The sequence below is a fragment of the Haliaeetus leucocephalus genome, unplaced genomic scaffold (assembly GCF_000737465.1).
Source record: "Haliaeetus leucocephalus isolate CR32 unplaced genomic scaffold, Haliaeetus_leucocephalus-4.0 Scaffold858, whole genome shotgun sequence".
Lineage (NCBI taxonomy): Eukaryota > Metazoa > Chordata > Aves > Accipitriformes > Accipitridae > Haliaeetus > Haliaeetus leucocephalus.
In genome coordinates, this window is record NW_010973294.1 from 57479 (window position 1) to 83906 (window position 26428).

Below are 26428 nucleotides of genomic sequence, written 5' to 3' on the forward strand. Positions count from 1 at the left end.
CCCGTCCGGCGCCGGCGGGGGTCGGGGAGGAGGCTATGCTTCGGGTCTGCGGGGTGATCCGATGGGAATTGCGTTGATCTGGTGTTTAGCCCTGGTCCTTATCAAATGGGTTACTTCTAAGGTAGGCCATTTTATTGTTCTGGTTTGACTAACTGGGCTTGCAAGTAGCCCGAGAGAAAACAGGTCATTACGAACTTCGCCGGTGGTACTTATTTTTCCTTTTCACATCTGATCTGTCTTGGAAGCACATCATTCGTCACGTAAGACTGCGTTTCTTAAGCGTTCCTACGTGATTTTGTAGCGCTCGGTTTTTGCCTGCCTTGAAGTGGGAAGAGTGTGTTTGTAGCAGTGCCAGGTAGGAGACGGGGAAAACGGATCTGAAATGGCTTCTGAGTGGCAGGGGTTTGCTTGCCTCCTTTACTAACAGATCTTCAGTTTTATAGTGCTTTAAAGGCTTTGTGAAAATAAGGAAAAACAGTTTTAAACCTGGAGAGAATAATACAAATTAGCGTATTTTGCTTCCTGGGCAGGATATCCTTTTTGTATTGTTGATTTCAGGGTTATGGGAGTGGAAATACCAGTTTTGTTTGCTTAGGTGAAATACTGGCTACTTCACTTACTTTGTAGCCTTTCCATTTGAGATGCCTGTGTTTTGAAAAATGTGTGCTAATGTTAGACAAAATTAGGAGTTCCTACTTTCACATTCTAAAGAACCTAAGTATCCCCGTAATGTATATTGTGGTAGTAAATATAGGTGGGATTGGTGCCTAGAGAGGAGACCAGGTTCTTCTCAGCACAACTTGCTGCCTGCCTAACCTGGAATTGATTCCTAAAGGAGGAATAAATTTAAGCTTAGGATTGTGAAGGAGGGCAGAATCATTGGAGAGGATGAGGGAAACTGAAAAATTGAAGAGTTCATGCATTTATATATAGATAGATTATTTTTTTTAAATTAATACACGATTTTAACATTCTTGTACAATTAATAGAATAGTCTGAACAAACATGAACTTGAATTTGTTGTGAAAGCAAGCTTTGCCAGGTATCCATGCCTGTACTCTTCAGCCATGCCAGTAACACAGTTCCAAAATTACTAGAAGCAAAACCGGTCAGGTTTAGTTGCTAGCACTTGTGATAACTTTTGTCACATCAAGAAAAAGACCAGGATACCTTAATGGATGTTCACTTGTGACTGAAGGCAGATTCTAAATGCCAAAGTTTTACAGCCGGTGTGCTAGCCTAGTACATCATCCGCGTTTTACTGGTATACTGTCGAATCGCTAGGTTTCTGAAACTTGACATAAAAAGCCTGCCTAAGGATTATGTCTGTAATTCAGTTTGGTTGAAGATTCTGTTAATGTGGGGAAAAATAGGAATTCCAGGTAGCTGACATAATACAGTTAAGCATAAAACCCTCTGCATTTTATGGTTGTTTTTAATGGTTGTTTCTTTTAAAGAATTATTTTTTTGTGTTTTTTGTTTTATCCTATTTTTTTTGTTTTATCCTCTTTTGCTGTTGCTTTTGAGTCCTTCCACCATTCTGATTTAGCTTCTGAAGGTAATACCCCTGTGTGTTTCTGTCCTTGTTTAAGTCAATCATTTATGCTTTTTTTTGACTATGCTTTCTTTTCTGATCAATTTTCAACTTTTGTTTTGTGTAATTTTGTTAAATCTTGAAGTTTTTATGTGATAAAACTTTGGGTAGATCTTACGATGCCACATGATATACATCTAAGGTGTGTAAGAGAAAATAACATTACAGATGCTTGTATACATATGTATGTATCACTAATGTTGATAACTATCATTCAAACAATAGCTAAGTTTATAAATGATTGCCATCCGTCTTGGGAGATGATCATGTGAAATAGCTTCATATGGAAGAAAATATTAAAGTTGCCACATTCACATATTTGAAGGGGCACTGTGTGTCTTATTGGTGATTAGTGTTGCCTTCCTGAAGTTAACTACATTTTCTTATCACTGGTTTGATGAACTTTCAAAATACTGCTTTGAACTCCAGTGAAATATTTAGAAAATAGTAGTAGGACTGTTTTGCAATGACTTGCCCAAGTTCAGCGACAGTTTAAGTGCTTTAAAAGAACATTTTCCAGTGCTTTAGTGAGTAAAAGCTTGATGATGCCTTGTGGAAAACTGGATCTTATGTTAGCATGGAACTTTTAATTACTTGAAATAATTCTAAGAATTTTGATACATGACAGTCTCGCTTTTGAAATCCAACAATAGTTGGAGAAATCTGGTCTAATTAGTTTGTCATTCTAGGGACTTGTTGATAAACTGTCTTAGAATCTTAAATAGTTTTCAAGTGTGTATATTTGAAGCAGCATAACCAATAAATTGCAGTTGCCATGATAGAACAGCTTCTCCAAACTTGTTCTCAATTTCTCTTTCTGAAAACAATCCTCTGATTGTTGGGCAAGTAACTTGGGCAGAAAAGCCAAGTAGGTAAAAATACCTGACTGGCTGTGTTGCTGTCCTCTGGCTTTTCTTGCCCAGCTTCTGAATAAACAACCGAGTCGCAAAATGAGGGTTGTGTACTCCATCAAAAAGCATAGATGGTTCTTTCTGATGGGTGGTACTGAATTTTGAAGGCCAGGATCTCTACCAGTTTCCTTCTGCTGTTACAGAAGGAGACCAGCAGTTGTTTTGCTTGACAGTCCAAAAGCTGGCTGGTTGGCACTTGCCAAAATGAAGTGCCCAACAGTGAAGCTGGTGCTCTGCTCTGAGCCGGACTGTGAAATCCTTGTGATAAAACTGATACATCAATGGAAACGTTTCTGTTTGTCACAAACAGCAGCAGCTGCTCTCTTTCCAAGTGTTACATGTGTATGCTGAACTCCCTAGCATCACTGAAGCAGTTTCCCTTTGAAGATAGATCTATGTGCTATTTTAGCATGTCATTCCTGTTGCATGGCCTTTAACAACTTCCTATACTCTTGTGAAAAGATTTTCAGAAAGATCTGACTTAAATCTATATCTTTTGGTAGATAGTCCCTTTGCCTGTTTTTGTGGAGTCCTTATATCGTTGTTGTTCTTAAAGGATTAATGGATCTTCCACTTTAGATTGAACTTCTTCCATTCACTTTCCATAAATATGTGACGAAAGAGGAGAAATGAAAGCTTTTCTTACTGTGTTGCTCTTTGGAAGAATAAATGACACTCCAATATGAAACTGAAATTTAAGGTGAGGTTTTCAAAGTGGAAGTCCAGTGTAAACAATCCTTCCCAGTTGTCTTTCTGACATTTTGCTGAAGAACAATAGCCTACCTAGTTCAGATGGCTGTGCTCATGTCTGGAAAGGAGTGGAGTGGTTAAGAACCTCACCGAATCATTTGAGGAATTTGTTGAATCACTTGGAGTCCAGCAGATACTTCAACCACACCAAGTTGTCCTTGTGCTTGAAAAGGGAACCTGCCTGAACACATTAGGATTGTCTTCAGTTTGAGCAGTAGCAATTCTGTCTGCCTGTTGGAATGATGCTTATTTGTTTTGAGATTTGTACAGAGGGTCAAGGAGTTCAATATGCTTTATGGTTATTAACAGGTACAAAGCTTCAGGTAGACCAAAGAGGTGGCAGACATCTAGAAATAAAATTTTATTCTAAATGAGTTAAAAAATATTAACAATAATGTGATATTTTGAAGTGCCACAAGTCAAGGTCTGTCCGTGATGTTTTTAGCCAGGGTTTCTGTAGGCTGATACAGTGTATGCTACAGTCATCTCAGCTGCGTGAGTAAGGTAAATTTTTAGTGTAAGTATGGTCTTCATGTCTTTGTGTAGGCTACAGATAGCGGGCCTTTGATTAGCGATGGGGGAGGAGGCATTTTTGGTGGTCAACAAGAATAGAATCCTGGTGATGAAGTTGTTTGAATTATTGAGTGCCTTACAGAAACTGTAGTTCTCCAAGATGCATTTGCCTTTCTGCTTACAAATTTGCTGCACTTGACAGTTCACATCTCAGTAGAAGCTGATGCTTTAAATCTGGTCTTTCCGTTTGCTTCATTTAAAAAAGTGGAATCTGGGCAGAGCGTCTTAAAAGAACCACAGGCAGGGTAGATTAAATTACTTCTCTCCTTCTTTTTTCTTTGCATTTTTCTAGAGTAGTGTAGGGGGTAGTGTAACAAATACGCTGATGGTATTATTTGAAGTGGGAAAATGGGGAAAATACCTCAACCTGTGGTACGTAGTCTGTTACCTATTTGGAGCATAAGCTGACACAAAGCAATCCATGGCTGGATGAGTGTAATGCTATTTAATTTACCTACCTATCACAAGTTGCTAAAAACCTCTGTACCATTAGCTCTCTCCTCTGTCTCTGACTGCCCACTACAGTGCTCCTAACTATTTATTTGTACCTCAGTTATTTGCCTGGTCTGAAGGTGCAAGGTCTGACTGCTTGTCATCCACCCTGTATCTGTCTCTTGGTGGAACTTGCCCATAAGTGCTTTCCTCTTACGTATTTTATTTAACAAATTTCAGTGAATGAAGTATCTTTAGGACCTCTACCCTTTTAGCAAAATTAGCTGAAACTGTCCTACTATTTTTGAAGTATTATTAGTAAGGTTTACATGGTAAATTGTCCCTTTTCCTTAGGAAACCAAACTTTGAAAGGTAATTTCAAAAGGATTTAGTTGTTCCAAGATTCCTACGAGATCTTTCAGAGTCCTTGCATCATGAAATCACTTGTTTGTATAAGGAAGTGGCTTACATTTTTAAAAATGTTCTTTGTATTTGATATCATACATGGATGTACTACTTTATCTAGCAAATAATATTTTAGAGAGCAAGTAGCGTTTTAATATGAACGTATCAAAAGGATTTATTATTCAGTAAATTTTTACATATTGTTTTCCTTCTTGGAGACTAATGCTCCAGTTGGGCATGGTTCTTCTAGCTGCATGTGTGCTTAGCTTTCTCCTAGATTAGATTACAGAACTGTACCGGACACGTCCAGAAATCCGTGATAGACAGGTGCAAATTGCAAGTTAACACTAAATTACATCACTGATTGTGCCGAGTCAGTGACATGAAATGTTCCAGGCTACTGAAAATATATTCAGCTGAGATTTGCTGAAATTCAAAGGTAGGTTATATGAAGAAACTTGAGAATGTTAGTGGGAAATCAGCATCATTTACTGGCTGATGAGTTGTATTGCTGCCTTTCCCATCGGGACAGGCACATTGCTGTGAGAAATGCTGTACAAACATATTTCAAGGGAAGGATTATTTGCATGGTTTATGATCTTCCAAGGAAATAAAGAACAAAAGCTAAGAAAACATAAAAGTGCTGCGCAGGGAGTTCTTCCTTGTAGTCTTTACAACAGCTACTATAATTGGACCCTGTTTGGAGCTAGGTCTTTGGTCATTTCTGTAATTTAAATATTAAGCTTACCTTTGGAAATACTTCTCTGACTTCAAGTGTAAGGCTTTCTTTTTTGTTTTAACGTGAAAAATATTAAAACAATTAAGTATAACTTCTGGGTTTGGAGTCATAGCACATCAGTTGTATAAGCAATTTTGCCTTCTTCCCCTTCTAAGTAGTTTGTTTCTTTATCTCTTAATTTCTTTTAGAATTCTTTTCAATAGCCAACATCTGTTTTTCTGTTCTGTTTCCTAACATGGTTTGGTTTGCCATCTTTTCAACTTGCATGTTTTCAGGCTGTTGTGTGTAGTGTTGCTCCTGCTACGCAGAGGAAAAAAATGGGTGATTGTGTTCACCTTCAGGTTGGCTTTTATCTGAAGTTCTCAAAGGGGTATGATAACCCTTTGTGGCACCAAGGACTTCACCGTCCTCAGTGTAAATAAGAAGTGTAGTGGACAGGGAGAGGTCATAGGAGTGTTTAATGTGTATGCACACAAAAAAGTCTTTATTTCTTTAAAGAACAAATGTTGTGAACTGGCAAAATTGAAGTCTGATTTTGAAGGTGATCCTCTGATCCTAGGGTTAAGAAAAAACATTAATGAAAGCCCTAGGAAGTGGCAGAAGATAGTGGAAGTACAGTAAAGACAAGGTGTGAGGCTGGGTGCTAGGTCATGCCAAGCTTTGAAAACTATATGATGCCAGTGTTGAGTAACTATGAGAAAGTTCTTCCATTTTTTAGTTATTAGAGGACCAATCCACCACACTTGTGGGAGACTTCCTGGATTGTAACTAGTATCACGTTAGCTGAGTATGTATGGAACATAAAAATCTTGTGTAGGTCAGAAATACAGCCTATATGGGGCTATCTCAATGTCAGGCATGGATAGCTTGATGACTCTTTTAGACTTTTATCATCAAAAGTGAAATACCACTTGCTTGTTTTCCTTAAAATACCTTTATGTATTATATCCTGCTTCAGTGGTACCTTGATTTGCCTACAGAAAGTACTGGGTGGAGTGGAAGTAGCATGTAGCAGCCAAGTCCTGCCCTTGCAGCATATAGGTTGAATTCCTGGGACTGCAGTAATGCTGTCATTTGAGTTCTTTTACTTCTTTTAAAACTACTTTTAGCTTTGAAAGATGGAAATACCCCATAGGTAAAAGTAAATAAACAAATAAACCAGGAACTGCAAGTATTTGTTTTAAGTATTACATTCTAGAAGGCTATGAGGAGCATGGTTTTTTTGCGTCTGCTTAATCTTGTTCTGTGTCTTTTTTATGGTGAGGAATGATTGAGGAGCATCTGGAAAGAAATTTAGGGGGGGGATATTTTTTCCACACTCTGGTCCTGTTCTTCATAATCTCTTCACTAGCAATTCATGTCCTTCCTTTGTCCCCTCCTAAAACAAAATCAGTATATATATTTGAAACTTGCATGTTCAAATTTCCAAAATTAATTTTGAGAGTAAAATTGGAAATGGAAAATTGATACTTTATTTTCATTTCAATTTAAAAATTATTCAGTTCTAACTTGCATAAAATACACTTTTTTTTTTTTCCAGAGACGTGGAGCGATTTCCTATGACAGCTCTGATCAGACTGCATTGTACATTCGTATGCTAGGTAAGCATACCAGTTTCTATATTGAAAAGTTCTAATGTTGATGATTGATTTGAAATAATTATTTTTTTTATATCTGAGTGTTGAATTGTTAAACTTATTTCTTTTCTCCTGGATAATATTCTGGTTAGATTCTTTAGAAGAGTTTGGGTTCTTTTGTGTTGACTTGGGTTTTTTTGGTTGTTTGCCTTTTTACTTTTTTTTCCCCTGAGTTAACCATTGTGTTGGATGTTTTACTCCTATATTTAAAAAAAAAATTCTTATAATTAACCTAACGTGTTTGGTAGAAGTTAAGTTTTCCAAGTGACTCATGATTGAACTTGATTTCTGTGATGGAATTTGATCACCTCTGCATGGTATGCTTCTGGTAAAAACTGTAGCCTAGAGAACATTTGTGTGAAAGTTACCACACACTTTAAAAAACTTCAATACTGAGGCTATGAAATGCTCAAGGTGTTCTGAAAGTAATGGTACGATTTTAAACAATACTTTTCTTATTAATCCTAGATGACTTGAGAAGGGAAAGGACGCGTGACAGGGCCAGTAGTTTAGTCAACTTACTGAAGAATGTTTTCAGAGTAGCAACTAGATAAAGGGTAAGGTTGAATTAAAATGAAAGAACAGTATTGGGAGGGGCAAGCATCTGGGGGAGACCCGCTGTAATAGTGAGTGCACAGAAGCAGTTGAGGTCAGTACTTGAGAGGAGAAAGATGCAAAGCTCTTGCAGGTCTGGCTGCCGGATTCAGTACTTCCTCACCTCTTTTGGAGGCTGCTGGTGGTGCAGATGGCATGGGGACTGTATATGTACTCTTAAGTCAGTTTCACCGCAAAATTATGCCAATTAATTTAAGCCATCTTGAGCTATGATTTCCTGTTGAAATGGACTATGAATGCTTGCATGATGTCTTGCACGGCTCAATGAACGTCAACAGCTAGTGATTATAAATTCTTAACTGGCTCCAACTAAATCAGCCAGAATATGTCTTTTTATGCCCTGAGTCTTTCCAATTTAGTTGTATATTGTATGTATTAAAGTCCCCAGAAATTCATAACTGCATTGTCTATGAATTTAAAGTTGTAAGCTACATGCATGTGTACACGTGTTATATATATGAATTTAGAGTTATAACCTACGTATGTAGGCATATGCGTGCATATGTATATATAAATCCAATTTTGATTTGGCATCTTTGCATTTTTGTTTTTCAATTATTTTGATTTTTTAAGTTTGTGAAGTTGTTAATACTCTAGCACTGTCTGTCTACTGAAGGATTTTTTATAAGAGAATGTAATTACTTTGGAGATTTGTTAAGAGGAGTAGGACAGAAGATGCTGGCTTCTAAATGTTTATTGAAAAAGCTGCTGGGGTGGTGTTGGAAATAGGCTTATTTCATTTTCAAAAGTTAAAATTTTTTTTTAACCATCCTTTTTGCAGGATGAACACTAGAATTCTTCAAAATGTGATTTTTCTGCTCTAGGCGTAAGAATAAGAAAGTAAATTCAGGCCTGAGGTAGTTTTGTTTCCTTGATTTTGTGATACTTTTTTTTTTAAATTAAATTTATTTTGTGCTGTACTTAGAAAATACAGGGTTTTTTCTGCTTCAAAATCCTACAAATTGAGTACTTTTAATTCCACAACAGGGGAAATGCATATTCATTTATTTTAAAAATGCACTGATATGCTTGAATTAAAGGTAATGTAAGTATATATCGGTGGTTTTGTCTTTTTAAAATTAATCTGCTAGTGGTAGAAACTCAGCTTGTAAGAAAATAAATCTTAATTTCTGGGGAGAATAATCTGATTTCTTCTGCTACTTGGGAATTTTAACTGTACCATGAAGTATTTAGGCCCATCATTTCTGCAGAAGGATTTGTGATAATTCTCAAGTAAATCTAGAGGAAAGCAAAGCATGACTTATTGTTGTGCTTGGTATATACACCTGAACTGAGGGAAAAATCTCATTTGTTTTGAAATCTTTCTTTGACTATTCTTATAGGCAGAACTGGAATATATTCATAACGTGCTGTTAAGTAAATTAAATTTTCACTTGTTCTCTCATTGGAATTAATTACTAGACTATGTGATTGGTGGTTGTTATGAATAGCATAACTCTTTCTGGCATTCATTGCTGTTCAATGATGCTAGCTGTTCAGAGGCAGTAAGTGTTTTAAGGGATTGACCTCTTCTGACTTCAGCTGGGGGATGGAGGGTACCAACAAGCAAACAAAAAATTGCTCATTGGATGCTCGAATCAGTATGTTAAATTTGTATTACTTTCTCACTTGTTGGTGATCACTTTGTTTTCCTGAATGTTATGTACACTATACTGTACAAGTTAGCAACTATTTACAGACTTATTACTTTTGTATTCGTAAATGGACTGTAAAAAAGACCAGCCTGAAAGCTGAACAGTTGGATGCATCGGTATGTAGAAACATTCATATCACAGAAGAATGAATACATTTACTTAGAATTTTTTTGCAAGAAATGTGAAGTATTGCATTTCCCATACAGTATTCTGAGTGTGGTGGTTGGGGTTTTTTTGGTGTCTTTTTTTTTTATCTTAGTACACTTCAGCAGACTAAGCTGTAAGGAATCCTCAGCTGTAACTGAACGGGAAGTTAGGCACAGTCATGAGAGGTTTTGCCTTTTACTTGGTTATTATTCCAAACAGACTATTTCTGCTAATAAAATCACCTTGATAAGGTGTTTATTTTAACAGACCAAAAATATAAAGCTAAGGGTATCTAGGACACCCCCCTCTGCCTCTGTGTAGTTGTGCTGGCCATAGAGTTGCTTCCTTTAACGTTTTCAGGCTGTCTCAATGGGAATCCAATGGAAATTCATTTGCACTAAGTAAATAGAAATCCTTGTGATATGGCAGTGTTTCCAGGTTCAATTTAAAAGATGAAATTTTAGGGACACACAAAATAAACAACTCTTAACTGTCTTCATCAGTGTCGATATAAACAAACAGCGTTGACTCTAATGACTCATCTGTCATACCCCATTCCCAAAATATACACTAAGCCACTCCCAAGTGGCTTATTTGCTATTTTAAAAATATAGATACAGATGCAGCATTGTAGAATTTTTCTTTTAAGACCTTGGAAGGGGTAATATATCTGCATCACCTCAATCAGCTATTTCTCTCAGCAACTATGAGGAATTCTCGAAATTTCTTGTAAGTGCTTCTGTGTAATCTCGATACTTTCTTGATTTTTCTCTTTGCTTTTCTGATTCCTTTTTCTTGTTGTTTTAGATTGCCTGAAAGTTTTGCTACTGTGCATGGGTAGAAAGAGTGGGGCACAGACTGCTTGTATCTGTGAGCATGCACCTCTCAACTAAAACTGGAGCATTTTACCTTCCCTTAGAGGTCTTGATCACTTCAGATAGGAAACAGTGGAGGCAAGCTACTGTGTAATGTAGGTGCATGCTCTTCTCCCGTAGCGGTTGTTATGTTATATTCCTTTTGCTTTAATTCCGGCATATTTGGCTGACCTGTCATCTGTTTCTCCAACAAATTTAATAGGAACTTTAATTTGTGAAGCTAGTAATTCTTTCTGGAAATCCTGCTCTTCACAACCTCATGGCTCTGACTTGGGTGGTTTACCTTGTGGCTGTTGTAATTTCTGCTCCCAGCTGTCCTCCGTGATCTCTGAGATTTCTGCCCCTGCTCCAGAAGGCCTCAGCTCCCCAAGCAGCTGCTGCATTGTTACTGTGCCACACTGGAGTATTAGGGTAGCACGAAGTATGTGTTGTGTAACCCTAATGTGCAGGGATGTCAGCTATGGCATTTCAGCTGCCTCGTAAGTATCAGAGCTGTCCTTGCGGTGTGAGCAGGAATCTGAGAGACGGTTAGGAACTAAACAATCTATCTCAAGGTAAGTTTTGTTACAGCCCTGATTCCTTTTCAGTTTTCAGTTGTAGCTGCAAACCTCCCTCTTGTGTTCCTTCTTCAACTATTTATTCAGTCTTCAACTGAGTTTCTGCCTGTATGGCCTTTGTCTTAAAAATGCAAGCAATCCTCGTCACATTCTGGAAGAAAATCTAGTTAAATACTTAGCCAACAGATATTTTGTGATGTTTGTTCACAAAATCAGATTTTGAAAGGAAGGCTTCATGTTTTTTAAATCTTTCTCTTGATTCTTTGGATTCGCAGAAACTCTCAAAGAGGAAAAAAATTGTTCCTGGAAGTCCAGTCATTGCATGCTGGACTTGAATGTGTTGCCCTAAGGAAACAGAGGAGTCTTTTCAGAGTTGCTAAAGTGGCTGAAGAAGAGACACCTAAGATAAAAACTGTCAGCTTGCTACCACTTCTGCCCCCCCAAGGAAACTTACCTATAAGCAAATGGTGTGATCCGATAGTTTCAAAAGATTTTGTCACCACTTTGGTATTTTTTTAAAAGGCCTGATTAAATGAAAACTATTCATAAGTTCTTTTGGTTTAGGTGTTGAATTTTAATTCTCTTTCAGCTATCATAATAATGATTGGCTTTGAGGTTGGACTTCTGTTGCTGTTTGAAGGAATTATGTAACAGTGTCCTTTTGTCTGATGAAAGTAATCTTAAAGGCACAAGATACTTCAGATTTAAGTTACCTATGAAGTTAAACATGTCTCTTCCTTAAAATGAAATTCTGTAGCATTTCAGAGTCACAGGGTTACAAAAAACTTGTGCAGGATTTCCCAAGCAAATTGATGCGAATATGTTATGTTGTGTACAAGCACAATGAAGCAGGTGCATTCGGGATCTGTTGATCTTTGCAGGTCATATTAACTGAGCAGTGGATGCATAACGATGGTCCAGTATTTCTGGGTGTTTTGGGACTAACTATACATATGCAGTAGAGATTAGTTTCACTGTGCTAATAGCACATCATTTCATAATGTGCTAATGTGCAGCCACTTCGATGCTATTCCTTTTTATGCAGCTTTATATATAGAAACCTCAGAGGGATGTATGGTATCTTCAAATTCCACTCGTACCAATTTTTTCCAAGCATGTTTATTGTCTGAAATCTTGAAAAATGCAGTAGTTCTGTACAATGATAATGAAGACAGCTCTTCTGCCTTTGTTTTGGCCCAGTAGGAACTTCTGCTTTGTTTACTGTGATAAATTCTAGCCCTGTAGAAGTGATACTTTTTTCCAGAATAAATCCAAATGTATTCTAAAAAAAAAAAATCATCCATTGTTGAGATCTTGATTCTTAACAAAATACCCTCTGCTTCTACCATGAGCAAGGGGAGAGAATTTTGTTTATTTAATGAAAATATTTTGCTTTCCTTGCTGGGAATTACTCATTTCATATGCATGCAAGTAAATATCCTCATTTTACCTTTTCCTTATTACAGTGGCGTTTTTAATAGTTTGCCATGTGCATTTTTAGTATATAATTTATTCTTTTGGCTAACTATTCCTGTAAATAGAAGTTTTAATAATTCTTGTTAAAAGCAATGTAGTTAGTTGCACTGCTCTGTTTTACTTGTAGATAGTTTTTCTTGTTTTCCTACTCGAAATCCACAATATTGCAGGCATTCCAAGGATAACAGGGGTACCGTTATTCTATCTATGCTGTTAGACTAGGTACTGGTAAATAAAAAAGAACAAAGCAGAGTGAAATTTTCTGGATATCATTTATCAGATGAACCTGCTTGCTTTGTTATTTGCAGAATTCCATGTAAGTCTTCAGATATTTTTCTGTGAACTTTTCCTATTCTTGATGCTTTGAAGAAGTAGATTGTTCACCACAACCTAGTTGTACACTGACTGAAACTATTTGCTAATTCATGTTATTGTTGGTAAATTTTGAAAGTTAAGACTGCCTTAAAAACTAAATGTAATTCACAAAAGTTGTGTCACCTTTTCTGTAAAAAATCAGCTCACTAAAAAAAACTCCTTTATTTTTCTTTTAATTCAGCTGGTGAACTCATTCACACAGCTGTAGCTATGACTGATTTCCCAGATAACTATGAATGAAAGGTAATGAAAGTTGTGTTTTCTTCCATGTAAACTGATATTTTCATACACAGCTACTAATGTATTTGCCTCCTCTTTTCCAAAATTTCCTCCCTGTTTCCTTTTTATTAATTTAAAATTCACCAGTTGCTTGTGCCTAACAGAAGAGTTCTACAACTTGCTGCCTCTGTATTGCCTGGAACAAGACAAACCTCTTGCACTCTGCTTAGATGAATGCTTGAAACCTTTATAAGTAATATATTGTCAGTGGTCTGAAAAATAATATTTACAGGTAGTAACTGGGTTACTTTCCCTTGCAGCTTTGTTAAGGTTTTCAGTTTCAAAAAAACAAATGCAGTAATAACCAAAAACCACATGTTATTTGGTATGTTTTTACTGATGTGTACACTTTAGACTCATTGTTTGGGGAGCCCTGGGCCTATTTCTCTTTTTGTGGTCCTTCCAGTGTGCCTTTCAAGATAACATTTATGTGAAGTGTGTCACTATAGTTATGTCAGTGTTTATAGATATATATCCCTAGAACCTGTTAAGTATTAAAAGTATATTACTGAAGTTTTAGGCAGTATCTTTAGCTTTTTTCTGACAAGTTGCCTGCTTCAGCATTACAAATCAGCAGGTTGGAGAAGAAAAGGAAAAAACACTCTCAAGATGTTCTCAGTTGCTGGAAATTAAATAGCTATATTTTTATTTTGTTCTTATAAAATCAGTCTTAGTTTCTTGTGTTAAATATTTAGTTTTGATTCATATGAAAATATCTTTGTTTGAGGAGAGGAGAATACTACACTTGAAGGATTTTCGTAATAGAAACCTGAACACTTTCACATCAGAAATTTCACTTTTTTTGTTAGGATTTGAGGAGGGAAACACTATTGTATTTGATCCTCAAAGGTTTGCCCAAATTTGTAATTGATAAAGGATTCTAAGCGAAAGCTTTTAATCCAGATGAACTACTTACATTAATTCATACAAATACCTAACGAAAGAATACTGATCAGCTTTCAGTTGGTAAAATGCATAAGTAGAAGTCAACTAGCATGCTAAAAGATTCAGGTTGAAGCTAATTGCAGTGCAAAATAGTTTTGATAAAATTTTAATACTGAGTTTTGGTATTTTAATAGGCTCTTGTGTAATATTCAAACAGCTGAGCACAAGTAAGTAAATGCTAGTGGGAAAAAATTCTATTATGTAATATAAAACCATATTGTAACTAGCTTATTTGCTAAAAGCTACCATTTCTAGAAGCTGAATCTGTTTTGTATTATACAAAATGTTATCGTTTTATGTGTGTTACTGAGGAACAAATCAACTTTTAATGTTCTTGTTTCCTGTCATATTAAGGTGCATTTTTACCATACTGGTGTAGCAAGCTGTTCCTAATTTCATCTGAATGCTTATCACATGCTTCTGGCAACGTATGCTTAGGCAGGAGAGATTTTGACAAGAAAGCATGCGATTGCATGTTTAACAAGTCTTCAAACTTTGTTTTGAATTTCACCTTTAAAACAAAAAGCATTGAAGTAGGCCTATTGTTTGAATAACCCTCCTCCATTAAGTACATGAATCTTTACCCCTCCAGGCTATGTTCATTTGCATTTTATCTCTGCCACTCTTCCACACTTTTATTTCACTCTTGACCCTGTTTCTAGGAGATGTGCGAGTAAGAAGTCGGGCAGGATTTGAAACAGAGAGAAGAGGTTCTCATCCATACATTGATTTCCGTATTTTTCACTGTAAGTATTTAAAAGCAGATAAATGACAAATAAAGGCTTCCATTAATTTTAACTACTGAGCCTCTAAAAATAAAGTTAGCGGCTTATATAGCAAGACTATTTTTTATACTTCTTAGGAAAATCTTTCATGCTACTTCATTACCAAAAATAGAAGAGGAAAGTCTTCACTGCTAAATTTTTGTTTTTAAAAATATAGTTTAAAGTCATTGAATTTAGACCTGAATCCCTATGGAAATGAAGACTATCTTATACACAGCTACTGATGTGTGTGCTGAGTTCTTACTTGGCAAACAATCAGTTAAGAAAACTTTCCTGCTTTTATAAAGCAGCAGAAAGGCTTGCTTCAGGATGATGTTTGAAGAGAATTACAATAGATGTCAACATTCTTGACCTCATCATAATCAATTAACATTACATTTACTCAAACATGTAGGTAGGAGTTAAATTTTTTGGCCATAGACAAATAAAGTGTTATAAGAAAACAAACTAAATTTTTTTGATGATGTGTTTTAGGAAACATTTTTTCTCAGAAGTGTTACAAGAAGAATATTTTTGGATAATTTCACTTTTTTCTTGATATATAACATTTATATTGTTATAAATAAATATGTCAGTAGTTTTTGTAATATAAAAGCTTCAATAATCACCAAACCAATATACAGCAAAAGTGCAGGGGATTTAAGTCTTAATTAAATTATGCCGATAATATTAATGTATTAAGTGTCATAAAGTATCTATACCAACATGGTATCAGCACAATTCCAAGTATTCTGAATGCAATGGAGCGATTTAGAAAGACTTATATCATGGTAACAAGTGTGGTTGTTGTAATTACCTTATTAATAAAAATGAGTGGCAGAAACTGGTCTAATTAATATTCTGATCTTAACTGAAGTTACTTTTTTTTTAAAAAAGTAGATCACTACTTAAATTTAAAACTCTTAAACTCTTAATTTCATTCAAAAGTTAGTATCATAAAATAGGTGAGAAAACAAAGTTTGAAGAGTATGCTATATTGATTTTTTCAATAAAGAGGATAAGAATTCAATTTCATTCCTGATAATTCTATTGAGTATAATAAAAATTCTCAGTAGAAATAGCATGCGATTTATGAATTACGTAACTGTCTTTTTGTGTGTATATATATATGTGGCATTTCATGCTGATACATGAAAATACTAACAAGTATTAAAAAAGGTACCTGTTAAAAGTCAGTCACACATGATATTATTGCTGCTGTCAAATTAACTGTATTTTCTATGGTACTCATCACGCCGTTTCTTTCCATCCTGATGATTGTGCATCAGGCAGATCATGACTAATCAGGAAAAGGATTTTCACACCCTTTCTTCTTGCCCCTACTTGTTCAGGCACAGGCACCAACTTTTAGCAACATCAACTGTGGTGTCTGATGACAGCAAAGAATGTTGCTAGGAGGCCCAAAAAATTCTTTGGCAATAACTTCCCTCTCAAGTCAGCTGCTGTCGCAGTTTTCAGAGTTGCCATATTATAGTCAGATTTTTTTGCACTTCAGGATTGTGGCCTGTTGCAGCGTTGCTCTTTGACTTCAGATTCCTGCTGCATTGTGGAGTTTCTTTCAAAGTCAGTAAGGAATTCAGCCCCATCTCTCACCATATCACTAGATTATCTATTAATTTACAGAAATGTTGTTTGGGTTTTTTTTAAATCAGTAATGGACTCCTGATCAGTGTTTCCTTAATTGTTTTAAGCAAAAGAGTTTTAGTATTGTACTATCAGACTGTGGGTGGAGAGAAGTTGTGGGGATCAGATTTGACCTCATTTTTAGGATACTCTCCCTGCCCTCCCCCATTAACTCCAGAAGGATTTTGCCGTATAGAGCTACATGGCTGAAAAATGCTCACCCCTATGAGCAATAGACAGTGTGTGAGAGGAGCCAGCAGAGCCAGCCAGCTCTTCTTTGCTTGGGGCAAAAACTGGACTGGAAAGGGTCTCTCTGCAGCTGAAGCAGCCTAAACCATCTCAGTGTTGGCTTCCCTGCCCCCCCTCCTTCCAGCTGCATACTGAACATCAGTAATGCATGGATATGCTTCCTTCATGGTGGTTGTAAAGTTTCACTGTAACTTTCTTCTACTATCCACTAACTTTATTCTGTGGTTCTAAATATTTTGCAATGATCATTGCTTACCTGTTTTGGAGATGACTTATATACTGCCTATCATTCACAGTGTTGAAGCATTTTTGCCATGTTGTATTTTGCTTAGCTAACTTTTGTTGTTTAGCATTATTTTCTTTTTCTGTCAATGATGTTTTGTCAAGAAGTTGAATGTCTTTCAGGAAGTCCAGCTAATAATCTCCTGGCCAGTTCTCTTTTTCCAATATTTTATAATAGGCTGTTAACTCAGTATTTTATTGGTAGGTTTGAACATTACTGAATTTTAAATGCATTACTCTATTTTCAGGAAGCTTCTGGTTTGGTTTTTCTGGTTTTTTTTTTTTGTTTGTTTTGTTTTTTTGTTGTGTGGGGTTTTTTGTGTGTTTGGTTTTTTTTTAAATAATCACTTCTGTTTCATAACATTATTTTTACTTGCAACTGCAACTAGTGTTACCAAAGTAAAGTTTGTTAGCATTTGGTTCTTAAGACCACTTCTGTTTCTTCTTAAGGATTATAATCTCAGTGTCTGCATCTTCAACCCAGAGTTCTGTAATTGGCACATGAACGTTCAAGTTTCTAAACTGGCTAGAAGTATTCTCAATGGTAACTTCTTTCTAGGAAATTCAATTTTAAAATGATTGTTGGAAAAATGTCTATTGTTGTTGCTAGAGATGGTGGTGTGGAAGTCATATCTGAGGATTATTAAAATTTGTTGGGTGGTAGTTTTCCTTCTATATTATAGGTTATTCCAGAAACCATACTTTTATAGTTAATGGCAGGAATTACCCAGGAGGAATAGCTCAATAAACAAATTTTTGTTTGAACAGGACTGCTTCCTGATGAATGGGGAAAGTCAAGACTCTATTCTTCATGTTGATTGGTAATTGGTTAACATCAGGACATCAGTTTGTAGTTTTTCTGTTGTTATGGTCTGTTGATTATGTCTGTGTGGGACCACGGGCATAAACTCAAGTTAGCAGCTAAAAGCCATATCTGGAGAGGAGAGAGCAGCCACATAACTTTCTTCCTCATAAGTAAATTTTTGCCTTAAATTATAATAGTCTGGTTTTGTTCAGTGGAGGTACATACTTCACAGTTGCACAGTAAATTGCATACACTTTAATATTTTATTGAGTTGAATATAGAGCACTGGATCTACTTTTCACTCCTCAGGTAACAAGGAGGGAGTTTGGCAGTTTACTGTCTAGCAACCCAGCATGTACTGTTTGGATTTCAGGGAAGTTACTGAAAAAGTGATTGCAGTGGTTATAGCCACTCTTGCTGTCTGCTGGTTTACAAATAGACTACAGGTAACGATTACTTTTACATTTTTTTTACATTACTCAAGACATCATAGATAGTAATTCAGTCTGCAGTATTGACAGAATATGTTGATAAAAGCTAACATGAAACAAAATCTTCCATAGAAGAATTGGTAAATGACAATGTAAAAATACTCCCTTTTTTAGAAATAGCAAACCAGCAGTAAAATTTTAGGTTTTGTTTTCTTGCTTTTGAGAGGTTGTCAATAATGTCTACTGTTTTTATACACATAATGTCTGTGTATGTATACACACATACACTTAAACTTCGATTATGTTTGTGATGATTTTCTAGCATGCACAAACAAAAGAATATATAATGTGCCCCAATCACTCACTGTTTCACCTGAAAAAAAGACAGTGAATGTGCTCAGTGATGTGTCCAGTAAGGAAGTGAAGCCAAAATTAATAAAGTGAAACTAAAGTGAATAATTAAGATAACAGCAAAAATATTGGGAAGTGTTGTATGCAGATAGCACTTAATGCTTTCAAACTTCCTTTTTAGGAAAGGATAGTTGGATTTAGTCTGGAAGAACCGGATAAAAACCGAATACTTTGGTTTTGTGGAGAGGAAACGTTTTTTTTCTTCCTGCTTTTCCTGTTGTATCTGCACCAGAAGAGATAAGACCTTGTCAAAAGGTTTTTAGAATTCTCTCATGCCACTCTAGTCTGAGCATGCTTCTATGGGGAGGTGGTGATGTTGCCCACACATGTGGCTCTATTTTGTGTTTTATAGATAACCAAATATGTTGCATCTGTGAGTTAAAATATCTTAGAAGGAAGAAAATGTTTTTTGAATTAATCAGTATGTTTCTGTAAACTTTTAGGAATGACTCAATTTTGAATCAAATTGATGCCTGCATACACTACAGTGCTTCACATAGGAGAGAAAACAATGTGATGGAAGCTTAAAGCTTCATTGAGACTTAAATGGTTCTTCTCCTTAGTTGTATATGGAGCCTTTTTAGAGGGGAAAGGAAAGAAAGGAAGATTTTAGGTGACTTTTACAGGTGATGGATAAATCTAATTCTTTTTCTTAAGAGTGCAAACACATGAAGAAATTCCAGAGTTCATCTTTGGTATACAACTTTCAGACTGTTTACTGGGAAATTGCAGTTCATGGAACATTTTATATGCTACTTTGAGATCTGGCAAAGATGTCAGCATCTACTGTTTGCAGTGTTGTTTTGAACCTTCCAGTTTGCTCACAAATCATTGGAAAAGGTTTACCTTGGACAGTGAATTTAGACATCGTTGGGTGAGAAGGCAGAAGTCAAAGAAGAGAGAAGAATTCAAATCCAAATTGATTGCCTTAAACGATTTGGGGGATCTTTGTGTCACAGCACCTGATCATGCATTTAACAATACCATCTAGAGGTTGAGATAAAATGAGCATAGTCCAGATGCAGTTGAATGCCCCTTTTTTGTTTCAAGAAAACAGAGGAATTACCTAGCTGAATCTGGTTAAGAGTAATTTTCTGTCTTGTTCAACAGCCTACTGTGAAGAAGGGTGAGTTTCACAATAAGTAAAATCATGCAAGATTTCTGTGTGGTCATAAGTTGAATGAAGTATTTGGTTTCCTTGTGAAAATACCAGCACTGAGCAGTGAAAAGCTTGTACTCAAGGGATTTCTCTAAAAGCTGCCTTTCTGTGAAGGATGCATTCTGAAATTGTCATGTAATTATTCACAATCCAGATTATTCAAATAAATTGTTTTCCTCAATGCGAGAGACATTTTTACTTCGATGTAGTGTGGAGAATGCAGTCACACAGAAAATGTCCTAAATACAGCTTTGGCCAAAAGAAAACAGTGAAGATAAACTTGAAGTGTAAAGTGAGCTTGAAGGGAGCTTGATTAAGGAAGATTTCATGGTAAAAGCTTCCAATTGAGAATACAGGACAGATCTTTTTTGTTTTTTTCTTTTGCTATTCTAGATTGTTATTTTACCTACAGTTTCTTCTTTTCAAGTTTCTGTAAAACAGCATGTGTGCTCTGGAGTCTTGCACTGGTACAGCTCACTCTGTTTTATTGCTGAGGTAAGTTTGACCTTAGAAGAACACACAGCCACAGTCTAGTTTTTTCTTTTCTTTTCTTTTGAACCTCTCCAATGTGCTCCTTCTCCAGGTAGCTTATTTTGAAAGGCTTTTTTTGTTTGTGGGTTGGGGTTTTTTTTTTTTTTTCAATGCTGGACAGTTTGGCATAAATCATGAGAATTTTTTTGTTTTCATATCTGCTCCCAGTTTGACTTTTGTACTGACAGTCACACAAACTCTTAAGGGATTTTCTTTTTGTCAACTGTGATGTGTTATTTTTGAATTCTTTCATTTCTGGGGGTGAAAAAGAACGAAAAAAGATTACTTGATGGTTCTGTCATTCCATTGCTGTAGAACTGAAGATTTCTAGAACACCAAAGAATGGTGTTTTCTTTGAAGACATCAAGAAAAGGATTTGGTGATGGTCTGGAATATATTATCCTTCTTTTGGGAAAAGACTTGAACCATTATGTGTCGTATACTTGTTCAAGAGCATCAGTATCTTGATTAACACAGCATAACCCATTTTTGTAAGGGATATATGTGTATTTTGATGATATTCCTCTAAATATTTTGCTTCAGTGAAGTTTGTTAGTTCACACTATGCTGTTGTGAGCTACAAATTTGCCTTGCCCAGTGGGTGGATTCAGGTAAAAAAAGTATACAATTGCAAGATTGCTGGGACTATGATTCAGTAAATTGGTAGGGAAAGAATATGCCTTGTATATACAGTTTTGTAGTCCTAAGATAATTGCAAAATGCTATGCAGTCCAGCACAGGAATGGCATTGTTCAATTTACTTGATTTTGTATCCTTCCTGAGGTATTTACAGAAATATTAAAAGGAGCCAAAATTCAAGAGAGTTGTATGAGTAGAATCTGTTAGATATTTCACAGGGTTTTCTTTACACTTTTCTGTCTGTGTAACTGCTTATAGTGCCATTGGAGAATTGGCGTTTAATTCATACTGAAGTAATCTAATCCCTGTACTTAGAGTAATTTCTCTCAAATTAGGTCTGCTTTGAGCAGAGAATTTCACTAAAGGACTTTCAGAAGTCTCTTCTGTCCCTTCCTACCTAAATTATTCTACTGTTTTCTGTCTCTGTACTTTACTAAGGTGGTATTTCATTCTGTAAGATTCTTCAAGAAAGGAGTTATCTTTGGTGGTGGTAATGCGAAGCAGTTGCCCTCCGTCAGGGAAGATCTGTTGAAAACTACTAGAGTTATTAGAGTTGTGGTACTATTAGAGTTTCTTGAAACTTATATTTTTCTGATTCCACTCAGAAGACACTTGCAAAACCATGTTTGTTTAACTAATCCTTAACCCATAGCATATTTTCTGGTGATCATTACTATTTGGGGAAAAAAAAAGTATGAATGTGTATATAAATATATATATATATATAAGTTACATTAGAAACAAAACAGTCTGGCTTAGTTTTTTCTTTTAAGGAGAAGAGAGGGTATAGTGCCTTACAGTGATGCTAGGCAGGGCTTCAGGGTGGTTCTAAATAAGACAGGAAGTATAATAAGGCAGTTCAGACACCAATAGTCTTTATATGTAACTTTAAAATCCTTGCTGAAGTTATATCTTTCAAATGAAATCATAGTTTCATATATGACTTCAGTACTAAAAAAGGACTTTAAAATGCAAATCATGAGTGGAAAACTTAAAGAAGAGCTAAATAACAGGACTTAAAATATTTTTTTAAGATGTGCATGGATCTAATATAATGCATTTCTTAATGTTTTGATGGGCATAGATGTGAAATTAGAATGCTTATGGGTCCCTCTAGTGGTGTGAAATGCTAGACCATACTTTCAAATTCCTCATAAATAGAAAATGATTTGTATCTTGGAAGCATTAGAAAAATGTTTATAATTGGCATGTGAAATTGAATATTTCTTTCAAATGTATATATTTACAGATAGTAGCAACTCAGCTATTATGTCATGTTTGATAATAGTATCTGCTATGTAAAAATGATAAATCTGTAGTTGGGCTTAATATGGAAAAATTGCGAGAGATTACATCCATGGAAAGAAGATATTTCCTTGAATTTTTTAGGGGCAAAAACCTCCTCTGGTGGACGTCTGCACCTCAAACTTCATTTTTTATGTTCAAACATAAGAAAGGTCTGTCCTCTCAAATATTTTTTTTTAATTTCTTATTTATGTTAGTGGCAGTGACACTTGAGATCCTCAGTTAAGCTCTTTCTATTGTTCAATGATTTTTATAATGGATAATTTGTTATTTACTTTTTGGGCTGTAGCAGGGAAGAAACGGAGGTATAGTTTTTATGCTGGATAACCTTGTTTTGACCAGGACCCCATCAGAGGCTGTGAGTCTTTATCTTTGCATTAAAAGAAAGTTGAAGCATTTTGCTGGGATTTAAGGTTTCTATTAATAAAAAATTAAACCAAACCATAATTAAATTGTCATTCTTCCTTTTGTTGTCTTTTGTTGTTCCTGCTATATGAAAGATGCAAAAATTCTGAGAATATATCAGTATATTATGATTTTGTGATTGTCACTTGTCTTTTCTCTACTTATTTTGTATTTTTATTTCAGCATGAGAAAAATAAATATTTAATTTCCCTGTGAAATATGATAAAATTGTTTTTTTTAGGTTTTCATGAAGTACAGCACGCTAAAAGATTAGGAGTGGGAAGAGACATTAAAATAAGTGTCTTGGAATACAGATGAAATCTGTTGCATGAAGACAACTTGATATTACTTTATTTTCTTGCTGTATATGCATAACATTAACAAAATAACTGACGTTAGTAAACAGAATTATTCCTTTTTTTCTTTATTTTGAAAGGCATTTTTTATTATGCCAGTGTCTCACTCAAAATGCTTAGAAACAAGAATGTAATAATTTTAATTAAAAAAGTAACTTGGAAGTAAAAAATACTTTGGGTGATGTTCTGACTTTAAGTAGGACATGAAGAGTTAAGAAGGGAAGGAGAAGGTCATAGGAGAGCTGCTGTTGACTAGGCACAAAGGCCTACAGTTTCAGTCTTCTGGTTCCTTGCATCCAAGGCACTTCTGAATACTGTAGCTTCCTTCTTAACATGCCCAACATCCTGACTTTGCTTTCATTCCATTTCAGTTCTCAAGACTGTAAATGTCATATGCATTTATTTATTTTCTCATTCTAATTTGTCCTTAAACTATCCTTATCTCCTAAGACCAAGTGGTCACTATTGGATATTAGAAAGGCATTTAGCACACTGAAAACTCCAAATGAAATGAAGGATGTTTGGGCTGGGAGGAGGGATGTTTTTGCAGCATGCTTTTTCTTGAGCCAAATGTAACACACTCATTGCTCTTCGCCTTCTTTCCATTATAAATACATTCTTGAACCTTGCTTTGTTAGGGTCTCTGAAATTAGCATCTTGTTTCATGACTCATGATAGAAGAGGGTAGGCTGACATTCTCTTATTAATCATGCATATAAAGGGAATGAGTTTTCTGCTCGTGCCAGGAGGGAAATACCAAGTTTCCATTGCACAACTGTATCGTTCAGTTTACCAGTCCTTCCCATGAACTTGTCTTTGCTGGTCTGCCAGAACCACAAAGCAGTTGATTTTTTTGTATCTGTCATCATAATTTATCTGTGAGGAAAAGGGAACTGCAAGCAGAAATGCTATCAGTGTTCCTGCAGCTGAAGAACCTATCTTTTTTTTTTTCCCCCTTGTCTTCCCCCCCCTGCCCTGAAAGCTACCTATTTTCTTTTTCAGCTTCCCTTTTAAATTAATTACCTGTCAAACCTCCACATCTGACTCACCTATTCTGAATTGTCCTGTAGCAAATGTTTAGCTTTTAAAGAGAGAGCAATTTACTTTTTCGGTTGGTGTAGTCCCCATGAGTTAGGTGTTCTGGAACTGCAGAGGGCTGGCAGGCTTCAAAATCTCTTTTTCTCATTTGGAAGTTATTCTAATCATTGGAGATCTAAATGATAAGACGTTTGGTCAAGCTGTTATTACCTAACTGGGGCTATACATGTGGAATAAATAGTAGTTCAAAGGGAAGCTCAAAGCTCTGTCCCTGGGGAGGAACAACTCCAGGCACCAGCACAGTCTGGGGGCTGACCAGCTGGAAAGCAGCTTGGCAGAAAAACACCTGGGGGTCCTGGTGGACACCAAATTAAACATGAAACAGCCATGTGCCCTTGTGGCAAAGGCGGCTACTGGTATCCTGGGCTGCACTAGGAGGAGTGTTGGCAGCAGGTCGAGGGAGGTGATCCTGCCCCTCTCCTCAGCACTGGTGAGGCCACACCTGGGATCCAGTTCTGGGATCACCAGTACACAAGAGAGATGAACATGCTGGAGAGTCCAGCAAAGGGCAAGGAAGATGATTAAGGGGCTGATGAGGAAAGGCTGAGAGAGCTGGGACTGTTCAGCCTGGAGTTGGGAAGGCTCAGGGGGGAATCTTATCAATGCATATAAATATCTGAAGGGAGGGTGCAAAGAGGACGGAGACAGGCTCTTTTCAGTGGTGCCCAGTGATAGAGCCAGAGACAGTAGGCACAAATGGAAACACAGGTGGTTCTCTCTGAATATCGGGAGATGCTTTTTCACTGTGAGGGTGACCAAGCACTGGCACAGGTTACTCGGGGAGGTTGTGGAGTCTTCCTCCTTGGAGATATTCAAAAGCTGTCTGGATGTGGTCCTGGGCAGTGTGGTCTAGGTGGCCCTGCTTGAGCAGAGGAGTTGGACTGGATGACCTCCAGAGGTCCTTTCCTACCTCAGCTGTTCTGTAATTCTATAATGGCAGCATTGCTGCCAGGAGTGCTGGAATGAAGTAGGCTTTGTTGGTTGTTTGAGTTACATCAGCTGGAGCAGTGCTCTTTTTCTTTTTTTTTTCTTTTTTAAAAAAGGGGGAGAAAGTAGGATTAATGTGTAAGAGTAGTGGTTTACAAACTATACAAACTGATGATAATTCAGAGATCTTAACTATTTTTAAGATGTCTCAATAGCATATTGCGAAGTAGGGAGTAATGACTGTTCAGCTTCGCAGAAAACTGATTCGTTTGCCTCTGCACCCACAACATCAGCAGAAAAAATACTGAAGCAATAACACGTGCAACCCCCCAGATGACTTATGAACACAAATATAGGTGGAATGCAGGCCTATACTGCCAACTTACCTCATTTCTGTCTTCTGTTATGTATTTTGCTGACAAAAGCTGTTGTTTTACTTGTATTACCTACATCATACTGTTCTGCCAAAGATTAATGGGTAGCATCTGTGACAGTGAGACTTACTTGTAGCATGACAACAGAAGTAGGTTTTTGTTAACTATAGATCTGTAGAAGAGTACTTATGATCAAGAAAGCGCTCTCTGCTTCCAGGAGAGTGCTGATTTCTCCTACTTAAATACTTTGTTTTATTGATATTTAGTGAAGTTCCTAGATTTTGTATGTGACTCTGTGGACATTTTAGATCATTTAATGATCTAAATATACCCATTTTATATTATTTTATTTCAAACCTAATGACTTCTGTTCTGAAATTTGGATTTTAAGGGACCAGATCAAGACTAAGTGATAAAAACTTCTTACCCAAAGCCTATGCTCCAGTAAGAGGAGCAGCTGTATTGCTCCCTGCTTCTCTGTTCTGCAGGCTGGCAGTGCACAGACTGTAACCTCATGTTAACAAATGTGGTTAGAAATATTGGTAGAGCAACGCAGCATGACAGAATCTATTTGTTTGCCTGCTGTATGTGTGAATGTCGCTTTGTAAGCAACTTTTATCATACGTAGTACACCTGCTTACGTAACTGGAATATATAGGTACCTGTGTCTTCAGAGGAAGAGCCCTTGGCCTTAAGTGTGATGACTTGAACAGATGTCTTTCATGTGAAGTTGTGTTAGCCCTTTAAAACTGATGGGAACTTAAGTATCTTGATGAAGTGTTTCACACGTTTGAAAGAATATTCCAGTTTTGTCAATTTAATCTCTGTTAGCGCAGACAGTTGATGTGAAATGCTGCTGCATTTGATTAGATATTGTATGTTCATGCAATTGTGAATTCTCTTCAGAGGCGTTTTATTAGTGTAGTTTGGAAATTAATATATTGAGCTAATGTAGAACAGAAAGTTCATTGGAACTTCTGCAGGGAGAAGCATTTATGTGGATAAAGATTTATCTTACGCAGAATTAAACTGCTTTCACTAGAAATCACTGAGGTCTTTAATTGAGGGTGTTCATGAGGCCAC

At 36.3% G+C, this 26428-nt stretch overlaps 1 protein-coding gene across 1 annotated transcript in view; it reads left to right on the forward strand.

Annotated features, from left to right (window-relative positions):
• The first annotated feature begins 61 nt into the window (after positions 1-61).
• The window catches only part of PDE7A (phosphodiesterase 7A), a 42789-nt gene continuing 16422 nt past the window's right edge, over positions 62-26428 (forward strand). Inside the window, exons 1-3 of the mRNA XM_010582881.1 lie at positions 62-121; positions 6945-7005; positions 14628-14711. Coding sequence (XP_010581183.1) covers positions 62-121; positions 6945-7005; positions 14628-14711 — 205 coding nt within the window. The remainder of the gene's footprint in view (positions 122-6944; positions 7006-14627; positions 14712-26428) is intronic.